Source organism: Stenella coeruleoalba (assembly GCF_951394435.1).
Source record: "Stenella coeruleoalba genome assembly, chromosome: 9".
NCBI classification, from domain to species: Eukaryota; Metazoa; Chordata; class Mammalia; order Artiodactyla; family Delphinidae; genus Stenella; species Stenella coeruleoalba.
This window is the reverse complement of record NC_137155.1, coordinates 46,568,331-46,586,746: the sequence shown is the minus strand read 5'-3', so window position 1 is coordinate 46,586,746 and position 18,416 is coordinate 46,568,331. Positions and strand designations below refer to the sequence as shown.

General features: G+C 39.9%; 1 protein-coding gene across 4 annotated transcripts in view; it reads left to right on the top strand.

Moving 5' to 3' along the window:
* Positions 1-18,416, top strand: part of DYNC1I1 (dynein cytoplasmic 1 intermediate chain 1) — a 340,153-nt gene that overhangs the window by 35,863 nt on the left and 285,874 nt on the right. For 3 of the 4 annotated variants that reach the window (XM_079932590.1, XM_079932587.1, XM_079932589.1), the window contains exons 2-4: positions 4,827-4,943; positions 12,649-12,763; positions 15,488-15,578. In XM_079932590.1, coding sequence (XP_079788716.1) covers positions 4,836-4,943; positions 12,649-12,763; positions 15,488-15,578 — 314 coding nt within the window. In that variant the 5' untranslated portion in view covers positions 4,827-4,835. Of the gene's footprint in view, positions 1-3,718; positions 3,981-4,826; positions 4,944-12,648; positions 12,764-15,487; positions 15,579-18,416 lie in introns of those variants that run through there. The other variant, XM_079932588.1, reaches the window with a different exon arrangement.

The window sequence follows — 18,416 nt, the reverse complement described above, 5'->3', positions numbered from 1 at the left end:
CTCACTGGAAGTTTGTACCTTCGCCCATTTCACTCATTCCCTCACCCCCAGCTCTGAGAACCATCAATATGTTCTCTGTGTCTATGAGCTTGATTTGTTTTGTTTGTTTCTTGTTAAAGTTCTTTTTAGGTTTAGATCCTTTGCAATGAATTTCGAGGGATGGTTTTGGATATTGAATTAGGGTGGAGTTGGGGGAAAGAGTTTGCTGGGCAAAAAAATAGTAATGCTAATAATAATAGTAGAAAAAGAGGAGGAGGCAGAAGGGGAAGAGGGGCAGAAAGAGAAGGAGGAAGAGGACAAACAACTTTTCTTAGGTGTTTAATATTTGCCAGGCACAGTATTAAGCTCTTGACTTATATTGATTCATTTACTCGGATGATAACAATGGCAGTTTACTGAGCTCAAAGATGGGCTGAAACAAAAGATGTGAGAACTGAAACACTTGGGAGGTTGGATGGAGATGAGTCATAGTGAACAAGGGGATATAAGGTGAACCAGGGGAAGAGAGGGAAATCAGAAGTAGGGAGTTTAAATTTGAAAAAAGTTACAGTTGGGAATTAGGGTATGGAGTCCATACCCTAATTGAGATTAGTAGCTGTTGAGATTTCTGTTGTCAGCTAGGGGTAATTTGCAGGATGAGAAAAGAAAAAAAAAGAGGTGACATTGGATTGTACTCAGTGATAGCTGGAGAACCTGCAGGAGGGGGAGAGCTGAGATGCAGACGTGGGAGGGAATAGGAGCATGAATCGGGCAAGTGCAGGTAGGTTGTGAGAGAATGTGGGCAAAAGGAATGTCACCCTGGAAAGCAAATTCAGAACATGGGACTCTGCTAGGAGGAGAGCTGGGCAGGCATCATAAACAGTGCATCAGCTGACCCCGCCATGGATGGAGCTGGGGCGAGACAGCTGTAAGTGTTCCTAAGCCAGGGTAGAGTTGAGCTGTAGTTGGCTGGTGGGTGGGAGAGTAGGTGGATGATCAGACAGGGAGGCGATATACACCTAGAGGTGGGTTGGATTTATCTACTTGACCCCTTGCCATTTGTAAATGAAAGAGACCAGCTTTTTATGTGTGTGCAGCAAGGGAGCAATAATTAACAGCAGGTAGCTTTGACTCTTATTTTCTTAAACTGCGAGCACCAAAATTGCCTTTGCAATGACCTACATTAGCCCCAGGAAGCTCTATAACTCATGTCCTCCATTCTTTGTTCCTCGATTTGCTTTGTTTAATGTGCAGGGAGATTTAGTGGGTCAGACTGGCAAGCCCCCCCGGGAAAGCCTGTGGAGTTCAGTGCTGACACTGCATTTAGTGCCACTATTTGAGCCATTTCACTGTGTGTGAAGCCCATTCATTGACTCTAATGTGTACTTTCCAAACCCTTTACAAGGTGTTCTCTTGAGATTTCTTATTCTCCCAGGTGTTGATGCAAAGTGTCCAGTTTGGAATAGATCCAAAAGTCAATAAGTGGAAGGTACTCTGTAGCTGTCTTTTAATGTTGTGCTTCTACTGCCCTTAAAAAGTTAAGTGTTATTTGAAACGTCACTATATAACATAATTTTTTTTAAAGTTCCCTTGGTGTTATTGTTGTTTATTTTTAAAATACTGGCTCTATGGCTGGTAACACCAACTTAAATGACCAACATTGTCAGGTAAATTCATCAGTTTTAAGAAGACCTTTGCCCTTTGCAAAAATGTACTGAGAATACACCTTACTTCCCACTGTTGAATGAAGTCCTTCGCAAGAAAATCACAACAAATACACGATGTTCTATTACATGGTTTGCTCTTTAACAACCATAATATGTAACTGAAGTCATGCCAGATACTTTTGATGGACTGGGAAAGGGAGATAAAAGGGAATGTGGAGGAGAGGGAAACTTCTTAGAGAATTCTAAAGTTTTTCTAAGAAGTCTCCACTGGCTGCTTTCAACATAGGATGACACAACTATTGCTTTAACAGTAATTTTTCTGATCAGACATTTCGTTTTTGACAGCAGAAAAATATCAAAAACAGAGATCAGATTGGCCCCCATTGGGGAAGAATATATGTAACTTCTCAGATGCCTTCTGGAATTAGGTTCTAGTTTTCTCCCGTCAGGTTTTTTGGTGTTGAAAATTACTGGCTAACAGTGTTTTAGTGGTAAATGTTACTTTTATCAGTTGTATGGCTTCTCTTGGGGAAAAAATCAGATCTAACTGCTTGGGTCCATGTTCTTCCATGTCAGCCATCAGATTGGAACCGAATAGAACTGCTTCCCACAGGCAGAATGTTTCCTCTCTGGCTGGCCTCAGCCACTGCTTTGTTTCCTCAGTTATCTACTTGGCACCTGTAAGGACAATGAATTTGTGACTCAGGTTTAAATAGGCCTTGGCAGGAGACTTCACGCTCCATTCCACAGCCCCAGTCCCCATCCAGCTTCTCAACCCACCTGCAGTGTTGTATCTCTGCGTTCTTTCTGCTCAGAAGTCCTGTTGACACTTAAATTATGACACAGTGAAAGTTTTTTCATCACTTCCTTATTTGCCTTCTCTTCCCAGTTTCACTGACATCCTCTTGACAGTCTCAAAGTTGAATTGTTACTGAATCTTTCTCCTGTGCTTCCACATCTAAAGGCTACCAGGAGTCACGTCTTCCTTCTTGGCTGGGCTCTCTTCAGTCCACATTCCCAGCACATTCTGTCTCTACATTCACCTACCATCCCGGTGCAGGTGCAGTCGACCCAGATAGATGTTGGCACCAGCCTCCCCGCAGCTTGCGTATTTCTAGTTTCTGCTCCTATCTGTTTCCCAGGCAGGGACAAGAATAGGCTTAGGCAAATTTGTATTCTGTGTTTGTTTTGTCACTTTCTCTGCTGATTTCCCAACCCTCTTTACACCCAATGGAACTCACTCTTCTGTATTTTCAAGTCTTTGCCACTTGCCTCCACAGGTCCATTCTTACCAACTAAAGTTTGTATTTCTTGACTTGGATTCATCTGCGTCTCTTGTACACAGCCTGCTGGTTCTCTCTTCTGCAGGCCTTTGTGTGTCTCTATCTCCCTTTCCTGTGCTAGTTCCTGACCTCCTTCCATATCCAGTTCAAATTCTACTTCTTCCTTAAAGCTCACCCTCGCCCACTCCACCAGATCTTGATTATTCTCTTGTTCTGCATCCCCTCTGAACTTGAACCTTGGCGATCAGTGGAGTGTAGTGGTGCAGAGCACGGACGTGCTTGAACTGACGTCCTTCCATGTATGGACTGTGCAGTATTAGGTCTTGCTGAGTCTCCTTTATCTGAATTGTGAAAAAGGCATTCATAATAATATTGGTCTCCTCGGATTGTTGTAATTAAATTTGATAATAAATGTAAAGTATCTGGCACTCAGTAAGCCGATCTCTCAAGGAGCATTTCCAGCCACACCACATGCTCACAAAGTTGAGTTATGTACTCCTTGAAGGAAAGAATCTGGCTCTGCTCATCTACTCGATACCTTAGAGAATGCCTAGCACAGATTAGACATTTAACACATATTTGTTGAAAAATGAAGAGCATGATCGTGAATAGCAGAGATTGATTATCATGAGCATTATTGCTATTAGTTCACAAATCTTTGCCATCACATTATGAGCCAGAATGTGTATGGTAGGACAGTAGGAACACAGTACACTTCCCAACTGTGTGTATTCATCTGAAAGTGTCTTAGGGTGACTGCAGGTTCTTGATTACCTTGTAAAGACAGTGCTTTCATTGCTTTGTATGCCTTTTTTTGCCTTCCCTCGTTTTGTCATCTACTCAGGGACACATTATATATTCATCATAGTTGCATACAAGTAATATGCAAATGAATACTCGTGACATTTATGGTTAGTTTTTTTTTTTTTTTTTTTTTTTTTACTTTATTTTAGGAATTTGGGTCAGAGAGGAGTTCTTCATGTCTCAGTGTCTCCATTTTCTTAGTTTCCAGTTGGGAGCAGAAAAGAGGCAAATATAATCATTGTGATTGGTGAGAATCTTCTCCAAACTCGTTTTATTTGAAATTTCTGGCACCATCACCACTAGGATCATCATCACCATTAACGTTAAAAATCTTCTTCAGATAAATGGTCCCAAGAACTTGCCATGGTGTTGTCTCCTCATTCATGTGTTCACAAGTATCTTTTGCTTTGAAAAGGGGAAGTGCCAGGATAAGCAATGTTGCATTCAGTATGCAAATGAAAGTCTTATAGAAATAGGTTTGTACTGGAGATGAAATTAATTGTGACAGTTCAGGAGGAGTTTCACAGGAAAAGAAGATTAACATGTTAGGTCTTCAGTGGCTGTCTTCCCTGATGCATATAATATTAGGCAAAATGAAATCTCCATGTGCCCAGTCTCAGTGGAGGAATGTTTGTTGAGCCCATAGAAATTTGAGCAGGGCATGTGTCTAAGAGTTTATGACAGCCTATTTTCTTTTCTCAGTGTGGGGATGAATTGGTCCATTGTCGTCTAAATTGGAAGTCATGGTGATGGTTCTTTTTTGATTCTCTTATTAACTTTTTGTTTAGTTGTTAAGAAACTTGTACAGAAAATGTGTTACTTATTCTGAAGTAAGTTGCTATTATTCTTCAGACCAGAATAGACTATAACACTGTAATTTTTCAAATATTTATGTATACGTGAAAAGGGAAGATTTTATATAGAGGGAGACCAGATCTGACTTATTTGATTCATCAGCAGAGGCTAAGGTATACAATCTGTTATTGCCAGAAAGTTCTATTTTCAAGCTTGATTTCCTTTTGAATGATTTTTGCGATGATAATAGAGAGAAGTTGTTTGTGTATATTCACTTCTTTTCCTCTTTTGCTCCAAGGAAACCAACATGTCTGACAAAAGTGACTTAAAAGCTGAGCTAGAGCGCAAAAAGCAGCGCTTAGCACAGATAAGAGAAGAGAAGAAACGGAAGGAAGAGGAGAGGAAAAAGAAAGAGGTAAGTACTGGGTGCTGGGGTGTTGGGGGGTAGGGGGAAAGGAGAATCACTTGATTCCGAGAGGCTGGTCAAACGGATAAAGAGGACCCTGTAAAAGAATGCTTTTACAATACCTAAATAACATGAGTGATGTCTACATACTGAAGAGTAGTAAAGTCATTGACATCTGCCATGTAGTGGCCAGGCACCACATAAACGGTAGATAGCATTTGGTCCAGAGGTCCCGAACCCCTGGTTTACCCCAGACTTGAATAGAACCCTGAAAGTGGCCTGTGATATCGCTATTGTTAGAAATTCCTTAACCTTTCTGTGTCTCAGTTCCCTGTGCTTAACATGGGAATAGCAGTGTGTTTATTTTGTCTGATCATGAGGATTTAAAAAGTTAATCTTATAAAGCACTTAGCAATACCTAGGATATAGTTACTACTTAATAATTGTTAATGTCAAGGGAAGGTTTTAAAAAAACTACTGGCCAGAACATTTTAGGAGAAAGATAGACAATGATGTCAGTGGATTACCATGATTTCTTTTCTTTTTATTTTAAAGTTAAAAGTATTTTCCATCAATTTATTTATTTTTATTAAAATTTTTTTTTATTGGAGTACAGTTGTTTTACAATGTTGTGTTAGTTTCTATTGTACAGCAAAGTGGAGTTCCCTGTGCTATGAAGCAGGTTATTAGTTATCTATTTTATATATATTAGTGTATATATGTCAATCCCAGTCTCCCAATTCATCCCACTACCATGATTTCTTAAATGTATATTTTTTTCAGGGTAAACAAGAATCCTAGGTCTGGTCAAGGGAAAGCTGCATTCTTCTCCTTTGGTTAAGGGGGTGGATAGTATAGTAGACCCCGCTATGTGAGATGTTAAATCTAGAAGAGATTTTAGAGCCCTTCCACTAAGGCCCTTCTTTATGCCAACAAAGCAGCAGAAATCCAGAGGTGAAATGTAGCTTTTCTGCCTGCTAGACCCGAATCCAGGACCCTTGATTCCCAGTTCAATGCCTTGCTGCCATATCATGTTTTTTTCTACTGTCAGAATCCAACAAATAGTTTATTTTTAATTCTCCAGTTTGTTGTGGTGGTGTAGAAATAGCCCACATCTTGTACAAAAACCAGATGCCACAGATATTTTTGAGTAGTTTTCTAAGAAGGAAACTACATACAGAGTGATATGCTTGTGTGTAATACAAACCAGAGCTGCTTCCCTACTCAGAGTTTTTCTCTTTTTTCTTTCTTTTTTTTTTTTTTTGTGGTACATGGGCCTCTCACTGTTGTGGCCTCTTCCGCTGCGGAGCACAGGCTCTGGACGCGCAGGCTCAGCGGCCATGGCTCACAGGCCTAGCCGCTCTGCGGCATGTGGGATCTTCCCGGACCGGGGCAGGAACCCGTGTCCCCTGCATCGGCAGGCGGACTCTCAACCACTGCGCCACCAGGGAAGCCCCAGAGTTTTTCTTTAAGCGAAAAGAAGAATGTGTTTTGATGCCTTACAAGCTAAGTGCTATTTCACACTATAAGGCTGGGAGAACAAGGTAAAAAGGTTTCTAACAATTATTTTCCAACAAAGTAAAACATAATTGAAGTTGTTCTCTAGCCTTCTGGTATCTTGCTTCTCTTGGTACCATTACACTTTGATTGATGTCATAGTTTATTTGTCCTTGACAGCGAGCGTAATGTTTTTCCTTCACAGATCTTTGCTGTTACATATGCAGTCTTGAGTGAAGTAGAGGTGAGAATTGACAAGGAATGGCTATTCATTTCCATGCAAAGCCAAAAAAAGCATTAAGTTATTATGCTCCCTTTCCTTCAGATGTCAACACTTACTGTAGTTTTAAAGCACCTGTTATCCTTTACTAATAACCGGTTTCCTTTTAAACTGACATTCTAATATCCAACTTGAATTCCAAAGAATTACCACAAAATGCGAAGTGATATGGGAAATCTGGTTCCAAATTATGCTGTCTGCTTCATCCTCATCATTTTACACATTTGGGGGGGAAATTACAGGCAAACAAGACTGGTAGAAACAGGCCACCCTTTTTGTTCCTATACCACGCAGCTTTGATGGGGATTTAGCTTGTTACGCAACAGACAGAGCCCTGGCAGACTGGGGACGGCAGGTGGTGGAGAGTGTGGAACACCTGGACTCTGGGCCTTCCTGGGCCTCTACCTAGTTCTGGAATTAAAGTTTTACATAGTCTTAGTTTCCTCATTTCTAAATTGACAGGGTGGTTGAGGCCTGACTCTGCTCTTTGGAGTCCCATGGCAATGTAGAATCCCAGCCTCCCCTCCCCAGAGTCTCTTGATTTGAAATATCTAAATAGGACCAGATTTTGGGATCCACTGCACTGCAGCATCCTGAAGGTGTGTCCTGGCTTTCAGTCCTGTCCCTCTACAGCCACATCTCCTCCACAAAAGATCTTTCCTTCGGTCAGACTATGATGACTTGGTTTGTTCTGAGAAGCCAGTGTTGTCAGGCAGAGGCAGTAGAACTCAGTGGTTATGCAGAGGCTTTCAAGTTGAATGTGGCTAGGAAACCTGGCTCTGCCCTTCGCAGAATGGCCTTGAGTGACTTTGGGACTTCTCTGAACCTGGTTTCCCTTCTGTAAAATGGAGAGAAGAGTGGGTCCTTCCTCATGGAGTTGTGTGAGGATCCGAGGAGATGATGTAAAGCAGTGAAAGACGCAGAGGATCTGGTTGGTGAGAAACAGCTGTTACTCTGCCCCTGAGATGGGCCCTAAATGGGGCCCGTAGAACGGCTGCATACATTCGTCAGGATCAGTGCTAGGGAGGCCGTTATTCAAAAATGCCCCATTATTAGAAGGGTCTTATAATTCAAGGCCCCTAGTTTCCTGGGATGATGGCATTTTGTAGCTGAAAGAAACCTGGAAGTAATCTCTTCTGATCCTTCTTTTTCAAATGCTCTTATGCCCCTGGGGGCTAAGCCTCAGAAGTGGTCCCCCTTTATCTCCAGTCTCAGGAAGGACCCCCTCTTCCAGCCAAGCCAGTTGTCCAAATCAGAAACCTGGGGTCATTCTTTCACCACCCCTTCTCCAGCTCACACTGATCATGGGTCCTAGACAGGCACAGTAGCTCTCCCCTTTCCATTCCATCTCCTTTTTCCCTAAATCCACATTACAGGCAGACTCAGCTTCTTACATTACACCTTATGGGCCATGCTCTCTGTTGACAGGAAGTTTATGAACATTCTCTTCCCTTGGCTTTTGCTGTTCTGTTAACCATATGTCTTTCAGTTCTCATCTCAGATGTCTCTTCCTCTGGAAAGCCTTCTCTAATACCTTTCTCTTAACACATGACTGAGTTAGTCCTATACCCTATCCTTGACCGTATCAAATTATTTAGCACCATTTGCTTGTTCATTTGTCTTTTTCTCCTAATAGAGCACAAGCTTTTGGGGACAGGGTTGTATTTTTTCATTACTGAGTCAATGTCCAGCACAGATCCTGCCACACAGTAGGCCTTCAATAAAGGGTTATAGAATTAACGAGTGAATGAATGAATGAACACCTAAACTAGTTAGGGCAGGTCTGAGATGCTGGTCACAGACATTCTTTCCAAGGACCGGAATTTTTTTTCTGCAAATTTCCTTGGAAGCTTCAGATCCCGAGTCTGTGGAATGCTCTAGTTAACTGGCCACGGTCATTGACTCCTAAGTTTAAGATTTTCTAGTTTTTGTGTTGTTTGTAGAGAGTTAGAAATAGCCTTAAGCTTATAAGTTTGATATTTTCCAACTTTATTTAGACTTATATTTTAAATAAAACAAGTTTAGAATAAAAGGAAACGAAATGCTCTTTAATGCTAATCTGAGTGACAGTTTTTTGCCATGACTGAAAACTAGTGTGAATTGGGACCACCCAGGTTGGTTGTCTCTGCAGAATCCAGAAAACTGTGTACATGTATAACATTACACTCTCTGCGTCTTTGGATGTCAACTGCTTGCTTGGTTGTGGTATTACGGATGAAATCTGATTTTAAAATAAATATAGTGGTCACCATTTACGACACAGAGCCAATGTCATGAAAAATTGGCTTTAAAGCAATGAGGTGTGCTTAATGAGGCCACCCTGAAATTTCGTCCTGTCCTTGGCCGTCTGCCAAATTGCTGCAAGGTAAGATGGACAGAGGCTTCCCGGCCTTTCCTCACTTGTTCGTCTAACAGCTATGCAGCTGTTTTTGGAAAAATGACTGACAATTCTCAGCTGACAAATTTTCTTTCTTCACATACCCTCTCTGGGTCTCAGCTGTGATGCCTCTTCACAAACAGAAATACCATTTGCTGGGAGAGACACCGAGCATATTTTAAATCACTAGTATGCAAAAACTCCTTGTTGAGTCATTAAAATGTATTAGGACTCTGTAGTATTTACTTGGAAAAAACCAGAGGTTTCATGATTAGGGCTTGGTATAACTGCCTTGGATGAAGTAACACATTGTTTAGTTTAAGGTGCTAGTTGGTAACAGTTAGGAACTGCCTTTATTTCCAATAAGTCCCAGTTACCTAACTTTGCATTTTTCCTGGTCAACTTTGAGTGTTGATAGCTTTCCTAAGCTTCTGTTACGTCTAGATGGACATTTATCCTTACTAATATTTGTCATTATATTGTCTGTTTCCTTAAGAATTAAAAAAGGCAGAAGGCAGAGAATGAGTTGTAGAGACACCTTGTATCGTGGGAGTGACACATTGGAGGTGGAGTTTGGGTGTGCTATTTTTGCACAGTGTCTGGCCATGCATGTTGACACGCAGTTTATGTTCTAATATGTTTTTTGAATGCTTAATGATTAAAGTTAGGAGTTCCCTGGTGGTGCAGTGGTTAAGAATCCGCCTGCCAATGCAGGGGACACAGGTTCAATCCCTGGTCTGAGAAGATCCCACATGCCACGGAGCAACTAAGCCCGTGTGCCACAACTACTGAGCCTGCACTGTAGAGCCCGTGAGCCACAGCTACTGAGCCCATGCGCCACAACTACTGAAGCCCGCGCACCTAGAGCCCATGCTCCGCAACAGGAGAAGTCACTGCAAAGAGAAACCCATGCACCGCAATGAAGAGTAGCCACCTCTCGCTGCAGCTAGAGAAAGCCTGCGTGCAGCAACGAAGACCCAACGCAGCCAAAAATAAATATAAAAAAATAAATAGATAAATTTATTTTTTTAAATGATTAAAGTTAGAATAAATTAAAAAAAAAACAGATTCTGTGCCTTTCTGCACAGGACATACATGACAGAAGGTTATAGATATTATGCCCTAAGTTTATTCAAAGGAAGATTAGATGGATCTTTTTCTGTTCACTGTACATAAGCTCCATTAGAATCTCTCGCGTTCATCACCACCGGCACTCCGTTGTCCTTAAATAAGTTTTTGTTGAAAGGATGAGGAAAAGTGGCTTTGTTCTGAGCACTGGGTCACTGGAAACTTAGATGACTCCTCCTCACAGTGGTGGTGTAAAGGGGCTTACTGAATGGACTATAGCTGGTGGAAACTGCTCTGAATGGTGTGTAATTCTTAGATTCTATAGCTATAGAAGAGCAATTACCAAAGGCAGAATATTCATTCATTCAACACATTTTTTTATTGATAATTGTGCATCAACTGTGTCAAGCCTTGAACTGGATGTGTGGTTACAGTGGTGAAGAAAATAAACACGTTATCTGCTCTCAGTGAAGCTGACAGTCCAGTTATGGCTTAACTCTTCACTGTAAAACCATGCTATTCTGCATTGGCTTCCTGAGATGAATTTTGCTTATCTTCATTTTTTCATTTGTATTTTAGCAGTGGCAGTGATAATTCCCTTTTCTCTCATTTCCCCCTTTTCCTTCAGTCCTTTTTTTAACTTTATGGTATGTGAATACTGATATAGATCCTCACTCTGCAAGGTCCTTTTTCTTATCTTAGTTCTGTCTTTGCCTCTGTTGTATGCATAAGCTTTGGAACTTGCTAGTTTAAATGTTAAAATTGGGAAAGAACGTGAACTTTGATATCTTCCAAGATTAAACTGCCGCTTCAGAATTTTGGGTTATATGAGAGTGCCTGAATCTTCTAGTATCCTCATTAGCCCTTATCGATCCCCATAATGGCAGTTTTCCCTCTGATGACAGGTAGACTTCAAACATATGACTGCATTTTAAGCCTGAGGCGAATAATAACAGAAGCCTTGAGCCTAGCACTATGTGCAAAGATGCATTTTACTTATAATTGGGGTGTAGGTTACCATCTGGGAGTAAGTCAAGGTTGCATGAACTCTTTCTGCTTTAGATGCCACAACAGAAATTATGCTTACTGCTTTGAAATGTACTTTGCACTCCTGAAAGAGGTAATGTGTCTGTTAGGGAGCCCAGCTTGCCCCTGGGGAGAAAGGTGTGTCTGATAACTGGATAATTGGCTTTTGACAAGCTCTAAGACAACTTCATGCCTGTAAACTCACAAAGCCTTGGAGGTAGCTGCACATCAAATAGGATGTTATCGTGTTTCAGATGTGGGGCAAATGCCTTGTCTTAAGTAGTAATTGTGTTATGAAAAAGAAAAGAGACCCGAGAATTCCCCCCAGAATTCCACCACTAACCTTCTTTAACCTGTATTTTGACTTGTTGCTATCCTATAAAAAGACAAACTGGATCTGACTATAAGAGGCTCAGATAAGGTGTGTTTTTAAGATAGAACTTGGGGAAAGAATGTCTCTCTCCTAAATGATTTTTTGTTTTGTATTTTTCTACACGATAATTTTCTCCTTTGAGTTAATATGTATAATGGAAGCCTATGAAAATCAGAATTGGGCTTCCCTGGTGGCGCAATGGTTGAGAATCTGCCTGCCAATGCAGGGGACACAGGTTTGAGCCCTGGTCTGGGAAGATCCCACATGCCGCGGAGCAACTGGACCTGTGAGCCACAATTACTGAGCCTGCGCGTCTGGAGCCTGTGCTCCACAACAAGAGAGGCCGCGATAGTGAGAGGCCCGTGCACCGCGATGAAGAGTGGCCCCCGCTTGCCACAACTAGAGAAAGCCCTCACACAGAAACGAAGACCCAACACAGCCATAAATAAATAAATAAATAAATTTAAAAATTTCACGACATATGTCAATATTTAGAAAAAAAAAGAAAATCAGAATTAAGCAACAATACTTACATCAGTATTGTTCACATGCTTTAATAAACATTTTAGCTTGGTTTATTTAAACCATGGTAAACTTAGATTACTGATATAATAGTGTATTGTACAGTAACAGATTTTCATAACTAGCTTTACTTTTTAGTCAGATCCCAATAATTCGTTGTTTGCATAATTCCAAACGTGACCCATGAATATTACAAACACACTCATCAAGAACTGATCATATGTCTTCCCAGAAGGGACAAGGGGGTTTAAAAAACCAGACAGAATTTTTTTTAAAATCACATCCCAGTTAGAAATATTTTGCCGTGATGGTTTCTTCCGAAACTGAGTGAGTAAAACTTTTATACCCTGTGATAGAGACAGGAAAAAGCCTTCAACCAAAGGAGAAAGTACTGGGTTAGTGATTATTAAATGGAGCAGTTACAGTGTTTTTTTCATCCTTTATACACATGATTATATCTATTTAGGGGTTTTGCCTGGTGTTTTCTGCCATGCATTTACCAGTTTCAGCCAGGAAAAGCATACCTTTAACTCTGTTATTCACTTTTCTTACTGGCATCTACTTTTTGTAGGCTGATATGCAGCAGAAGAAGGAACCAGTTCAGGATGACTCTGACCTGGATCGCAAACGCCGAGAGACAGAGGCTTTGCTGCAAAGCATTGGGATATCGCCGGAGCCCCCTCTAGGTACTTAAAAGTGCTTTGTGTTACTATTTCCTCAGATTTGACTTGTGTGGGATATACCATGTCCAGCATTTACTATTCTTTTACGTCTATTTTTGTTTTTATTTTGTAAGAAACGCTTTGGCTTATGGGTCAGATGTATTTATTTTTGGAATTGAGGGGGCTGGAAGGAAATAGGAGGACAGGTTGTAGAGTTGTTAGCAGTTTGCTGCTTATTGGCTGATTCTGCAGTCAACCTTCTCCACTGTGTGTTATTTGTTAAATGAGTTGCCACATGGTAAATACAAGAAATCTCGAAATTAAGAAAAAAAAATTGTTCTTCATTTTCATTGCTGAATCCCTGCCTCTCTCTGCCAACCTAAATACTGTGAATCTGGTTATGAATTTCATAACCACCACAGACACAGTTATTCCATGATGAAAATAGAATGCTCGATGGTAAATTTGAAGGAAAACTTAGAAGGGTGACAGATTAGCAGCTAATTAACAAGTTTAAATTTCTTTGACTCTGTTGTATATCTTGGTTTCATTGCTCAGCGGCATTTTTACTGCAGCACCCTTCCTCCAACTCATTCACTCCTAGTTAATTATCCATGACCTCATTTTATCCAGGGTTTGGATATTCAACTATTTGTTTTATTTGTGTTGAAGGTAACTTGTACATAATGTGTTTACTCTGTCACTTAACTATATATCACTCATGTGATAAGTTATTTTATTTTTCTTTATCCATTTGCTTTCCATACGTTTTAGAGTAATCCTAGGGTGTCTGTAAAACTACGTGATATCCAATATAGTAAAACAAAAACTTTAAAAGTAATACATATAAATAAATGCAGTACAGGTCTCCTTTTATCAGTGGTTTGTCTTCTTTTATTTCCATCATTGGGTTTTATATTAAAATAAATTTTCATGTATTTCCATAATTACTTAACAATAAAAAATATCCCATGTACAACAAAATGGCAAGTGTTTATATCACTATAAATAAGAAAAAGAGCAATATATCATAAACATACAAATTATTAAGTATTGCTGAATATAATTTAATACACACAAAACTAAAACACCATGAAAAGGCATTTTATACTCAACCTCAGTTTGTAGTAGGTAAAATCATATGTCTAACAATGATATAATAAACCCCAATAAGACGTTGATTATTTTGTTAGCTTCTTTGTGGTATGAAAGAGGTAAACTATGGGATATTTGAGTGATGGACCTTCTTTGAGGAGCTGACAGATTTTTTTATTACTTAGTTGACAAGTGATATATATTAGACACTTTGCAATTATATTTTTGCCTCAAAATAGCCTTTGAAGTTCTGCTGCAATGTGAACACTGGTTAAACCCAATAGTAGAATATCTATTCTCCCCTAACCTGCATAAAGCCAGCAATTAAACCTTAAGAGCAAAACAGTTTAAACATCCCTAAACCATGACCAAATTCTGAACTATCCCTGCATCCCTGCCAAAGGGCCCTGGCAAGGGTGGACTCCATTTTCAATTTTCATCCATGTCTCCGACTGACCCTCTGACTTATTGCAGAGGGTAATCAGTGAATTAATTGTAGAACCACGTGAAAATTCCTAGTTACTTGACAGATCTGCCATTGTGTTATAGGATTTGGACAAAATAGTTAAACCCTTTACCTTATTGAATAAATAAAAGGAAATTGCACATGATTGAAACCAAATGGGAATCTACACTACGTATTGAAGTTTCTTTCTGCCCATATGGCTTCTTTGGCATGTGTGATACTGAGAACCCGTTCTCATCTGGCCTGCAGCCACCTTGGCTATTTGGGGCAGCTTCTATCTGAAGGACATTTGGCTTGTACCTGAAGGATAGAGAAAAAAATACATTTGCATTTCCTTTAGTTTTTTTCTTTTATTATCCTTGCTCTCAGACTTTCAGCTTGCACTGACCTTGATCTTTGAACTTGCTTCTCCTGTCTGCAGAACGGCAGTTTGCTTATGAGCACATGGCAGTGCTTTCTAGAGCTGCCAGAAGCAAAGGAACACAATTCACAAACACAGTAAACATTACAACGGGATGGAACTGTTAATTAAGTGTAAAAATAAAGCAGCCTGGCATTTTGCTTTGTTTTGAAAGAGATTTTTAAATTACCAGGTTCAACATTTACCCTTTCTCTATCTGTCACTTAGTCTCTCACAGCAAATGCAGTTTATACTCCGTGGACAATAGATATCCCTCCAAGTGCAGACATACAACAGCCTTTTCTGACTCCCTGTGACCATTTAAAATTATTCAGAATCACTTATTTTATAATCTTTTAAAGTTTTATAGACACCTCATTTTATTTTTTAATAGGTCACATCTATACTAACAAAATAAAGTGGAGAATTAGAAGTATCTGGATAGTTCATGCTAGAGAGAGATTTGACTTGAATTATCTGGGTAACTGTTTTGATTCTCCATGTTACTTTGTTAAGGTGGACATGGCCTTAGAATCCCTAAGTTAATTCTGTCTAAATTCATTTCAAATTTTAATTTCCAAAATATGAAAAATTCACTTGACTTTCTTCCTTTTCTTTTCTTTTCTTTCCTTTTTTTTTTTTTTTTTTCCTTATCCCATCTCAATCTCTCCTGGCCATACAACCACTTTAATTTGGGCCCATTTGTTTTGATTTGTTTGACGCTGCTCTTCCCCAGTGCAGTCGCTGCATTTTTTAACATGGGATACCTGTTATTTTCATTATTTAGTCCCAACCCCTATGTCTCCCTCCTCGAAATCAGTGAGCACTCCCAGTGAAGCTGGAAGCCAAGACTCAGGCGACCTGGGACCATTGACAAGGTAAGAATTTTCCCTTTACAAAGGCCATGGTGGGGTGTCAATAATACAAGCCCCCCCCCGGCCAAAAAAAAGGCCTGAAAACCACATCATTCCGTTGTACACTGTTAAATGTGCATGCATCTTCAACGTATCGGTCATTTTATGTTTACGTTTCTGGTGGCTTACTATTTTTGGTGGCATAGCATTGAACTTGAACCCTAGAAATGATAAACTTATATATTATCCTTCCGTGAATGGGCTAATTTAGCACCATGTACCTTGTTTCACAAACACAGACATATCTATTAGCTTAGGCCTACAAGAAAGCAGGGAAGGACCAAAGACAAATGGAATATATATCCAGCTTCTTCTTATTCCACTTTGGTTTTGGTTTCCATGAGAATCTTTACGACTAGAACACTGAGATGTTCTAACCCTAAATTTAATTTTTCAAAAGTCTTGTTTATTTGCTTAATAGAGTTGATTAATTTGAGAACTGGGTCCCCAAAGTGTTTTTATTATCATTACTAATTATTATAATCATCAGGATTGACTGCTCTGATTTTGTCAATTGCCAAATTTTTATTACACTAGGTATATTCCAAGATTATGTAATTAGCTTCTCAAAGCGGATATAGACATTCTCTAATTTGACCACTGAGGGGACATCCAAAATGTAAAGATGTTAACGAGAGAAAGGAGAAGGCTCATTAATATGCATGGAGTCATGGAAACTTTCTTAATCCAGGTGCCTTCAGCAGGATTCCCACGAGGGTGCCTATAGGCAGGTGATAGACATGAGTGGGGAGGGGGCCCGTGGCAGCTGGTTAGCAGGCACTCCCTTTATAAAGGTCAGATGTCTCCTCACAGCTCAGGCTGGTTGAGCTCAGGTGGGAACATGGACCCAGTTCTTCCACATCTTTCAGTTTTTCATGAGAAGCTAAAAATTCAAGTATTTGTGCAACAGTCTCCTAAATGTTAACTGTTAATGACTTTGTTAAAAGTAGTTGTGGGCTAGATCTTGTTGACAGTTTGTGACCTCTCTCTTTGACTCTTAATTTTTTAAAAATCATGAAATATTTTAATAAAATTTCAAATAAAAGAAACAATCATCCACAACACCACCATTCTGAGAAATCAGCCTTTGCCTTGTCAATGTACCTTTCAATCCTTGTCTACCTGTGTACATTTCTTGCTACCATATTATGTTCCTGGAGGAGAGGTATACAATTTTGCATTTTTCTCTGTTAACACATTATCACAAGCATTATGTTCTGAAAGTCCATTGTTTCCAGAAAAGCATAGGCAATTTTGGTAGAGAAAACTATGGAAATGAGAATAGTATTAGCCTGTGCTGTAGGCCTGTTTTTTGCTTTCTGAAACCAACGTGTAAGACTGAATTGATCTCACCAATATCTGCCTGTTGGTGTGTTTCGGACTTGAGTGTTTTGTTTTGATAGGGCCTTTTGAAACCAGTGGACACTGCTTTCAATTTGAGAAAAGTGAAAGTAGAGACTTTTGTGGGCACCAGGCTGGTTTATGTTAGTTTATGTTAGCCTTTGTGATTTGGGGTAGCACACGTCTTCTCTCATCTTTTGCTTTGAACACTTCAAAAGGTCTTTGAGGGGGAAAAAAAGTAATAATAACACAGCATGTACCATCTAACATTTATACAAGAGCAGGCACAATATAATCACATTCCTTAGGGGGTCGTTGGCCTGTCATTAAGTTAATATATTTGCCTGTTTCTGTACAACGATGGTGTTGTGTCAGTGATGCTTAGTGTCAACGGGTGCAGTTGGCAGCATTAAATACTGTTACTGACTTCATAGTTGATGAGCCCTTTCGAAAACTTCTAGAGAAAGCTGACCTATGCTGTTAGCACTCTGGGGACAGCAGCAGTTATTCCTTCTGAGAGAACATCATTTCATTTCTTTCCACTTCTTACATGATTTTTTAACTTAATCACTTTGGAAGAGGTGCTGTCTACTCCTACCCCACACAAACTCCAACTAGCTTCAATTCTTTATAGGAACATTTTGGCAAGCGTAGGCAACTAGAAGTCAATGAGTATCTCCCTTGCTAAGTGCAGGTTTCATAGAAATGCAAGGAAACTGGCATTGAGGAAATGATGATTTTCAGAAAAACTAAGGATAAAATTGGCTTGAGACGGCATTAGGAATAACTTAGTAAATCTTGCCCTTGTTGTTGTTTTTTTTTTTTTGGCGGTACGTGGGCCTCTCACTGTTGTGGCCTCTCCCGTTGCGGAGCACAGGCTCCGGACGCGCAGGCCCAGCCATGGCTCACGGGCCCAGCCACTCCGCGGCATGTGGGATCCTCCCGGACCGGGGCACGAACCCGTATCCCCTGCATTGGCAGGCGGACTTTCAACCACTGCGCCACCCGGGAAGCCCCTTGCCCTTGTTTTGAACTTAGGAACATTCTGCCCAAATTTATGTTTTTGCTTCCATGAAATATATATGAGAGTTAAATTTCAGAAGAATGTTATATTTCAGTTTTTAAAATTCCACTTGGAATGTCTTTTTCTGTAGAAGAAACATCTTTTGAAAACAGTTACTATTAACTCTAACACTTCATAAAACATGAGGCTGAGAAAAAACTTGGTAATTCCTAAGAATGTAACTCTATAGTCATAAATTTGCATATTTGTGTAGAATTTGGACCTTTTGAGAAATGGAAAATCTTTCAGAAGATAACTTAGGAGTCAAATCAACATATCTGGTCCTACCTAAAGGGGCACATAAATTCTGTCATTCATTTGCCAACATTTCAAACCAAAACTACAATTTTCTTTCCAGAGCCAAAATTGGGAAACATTTCTTATATAAGCCCTGTAAG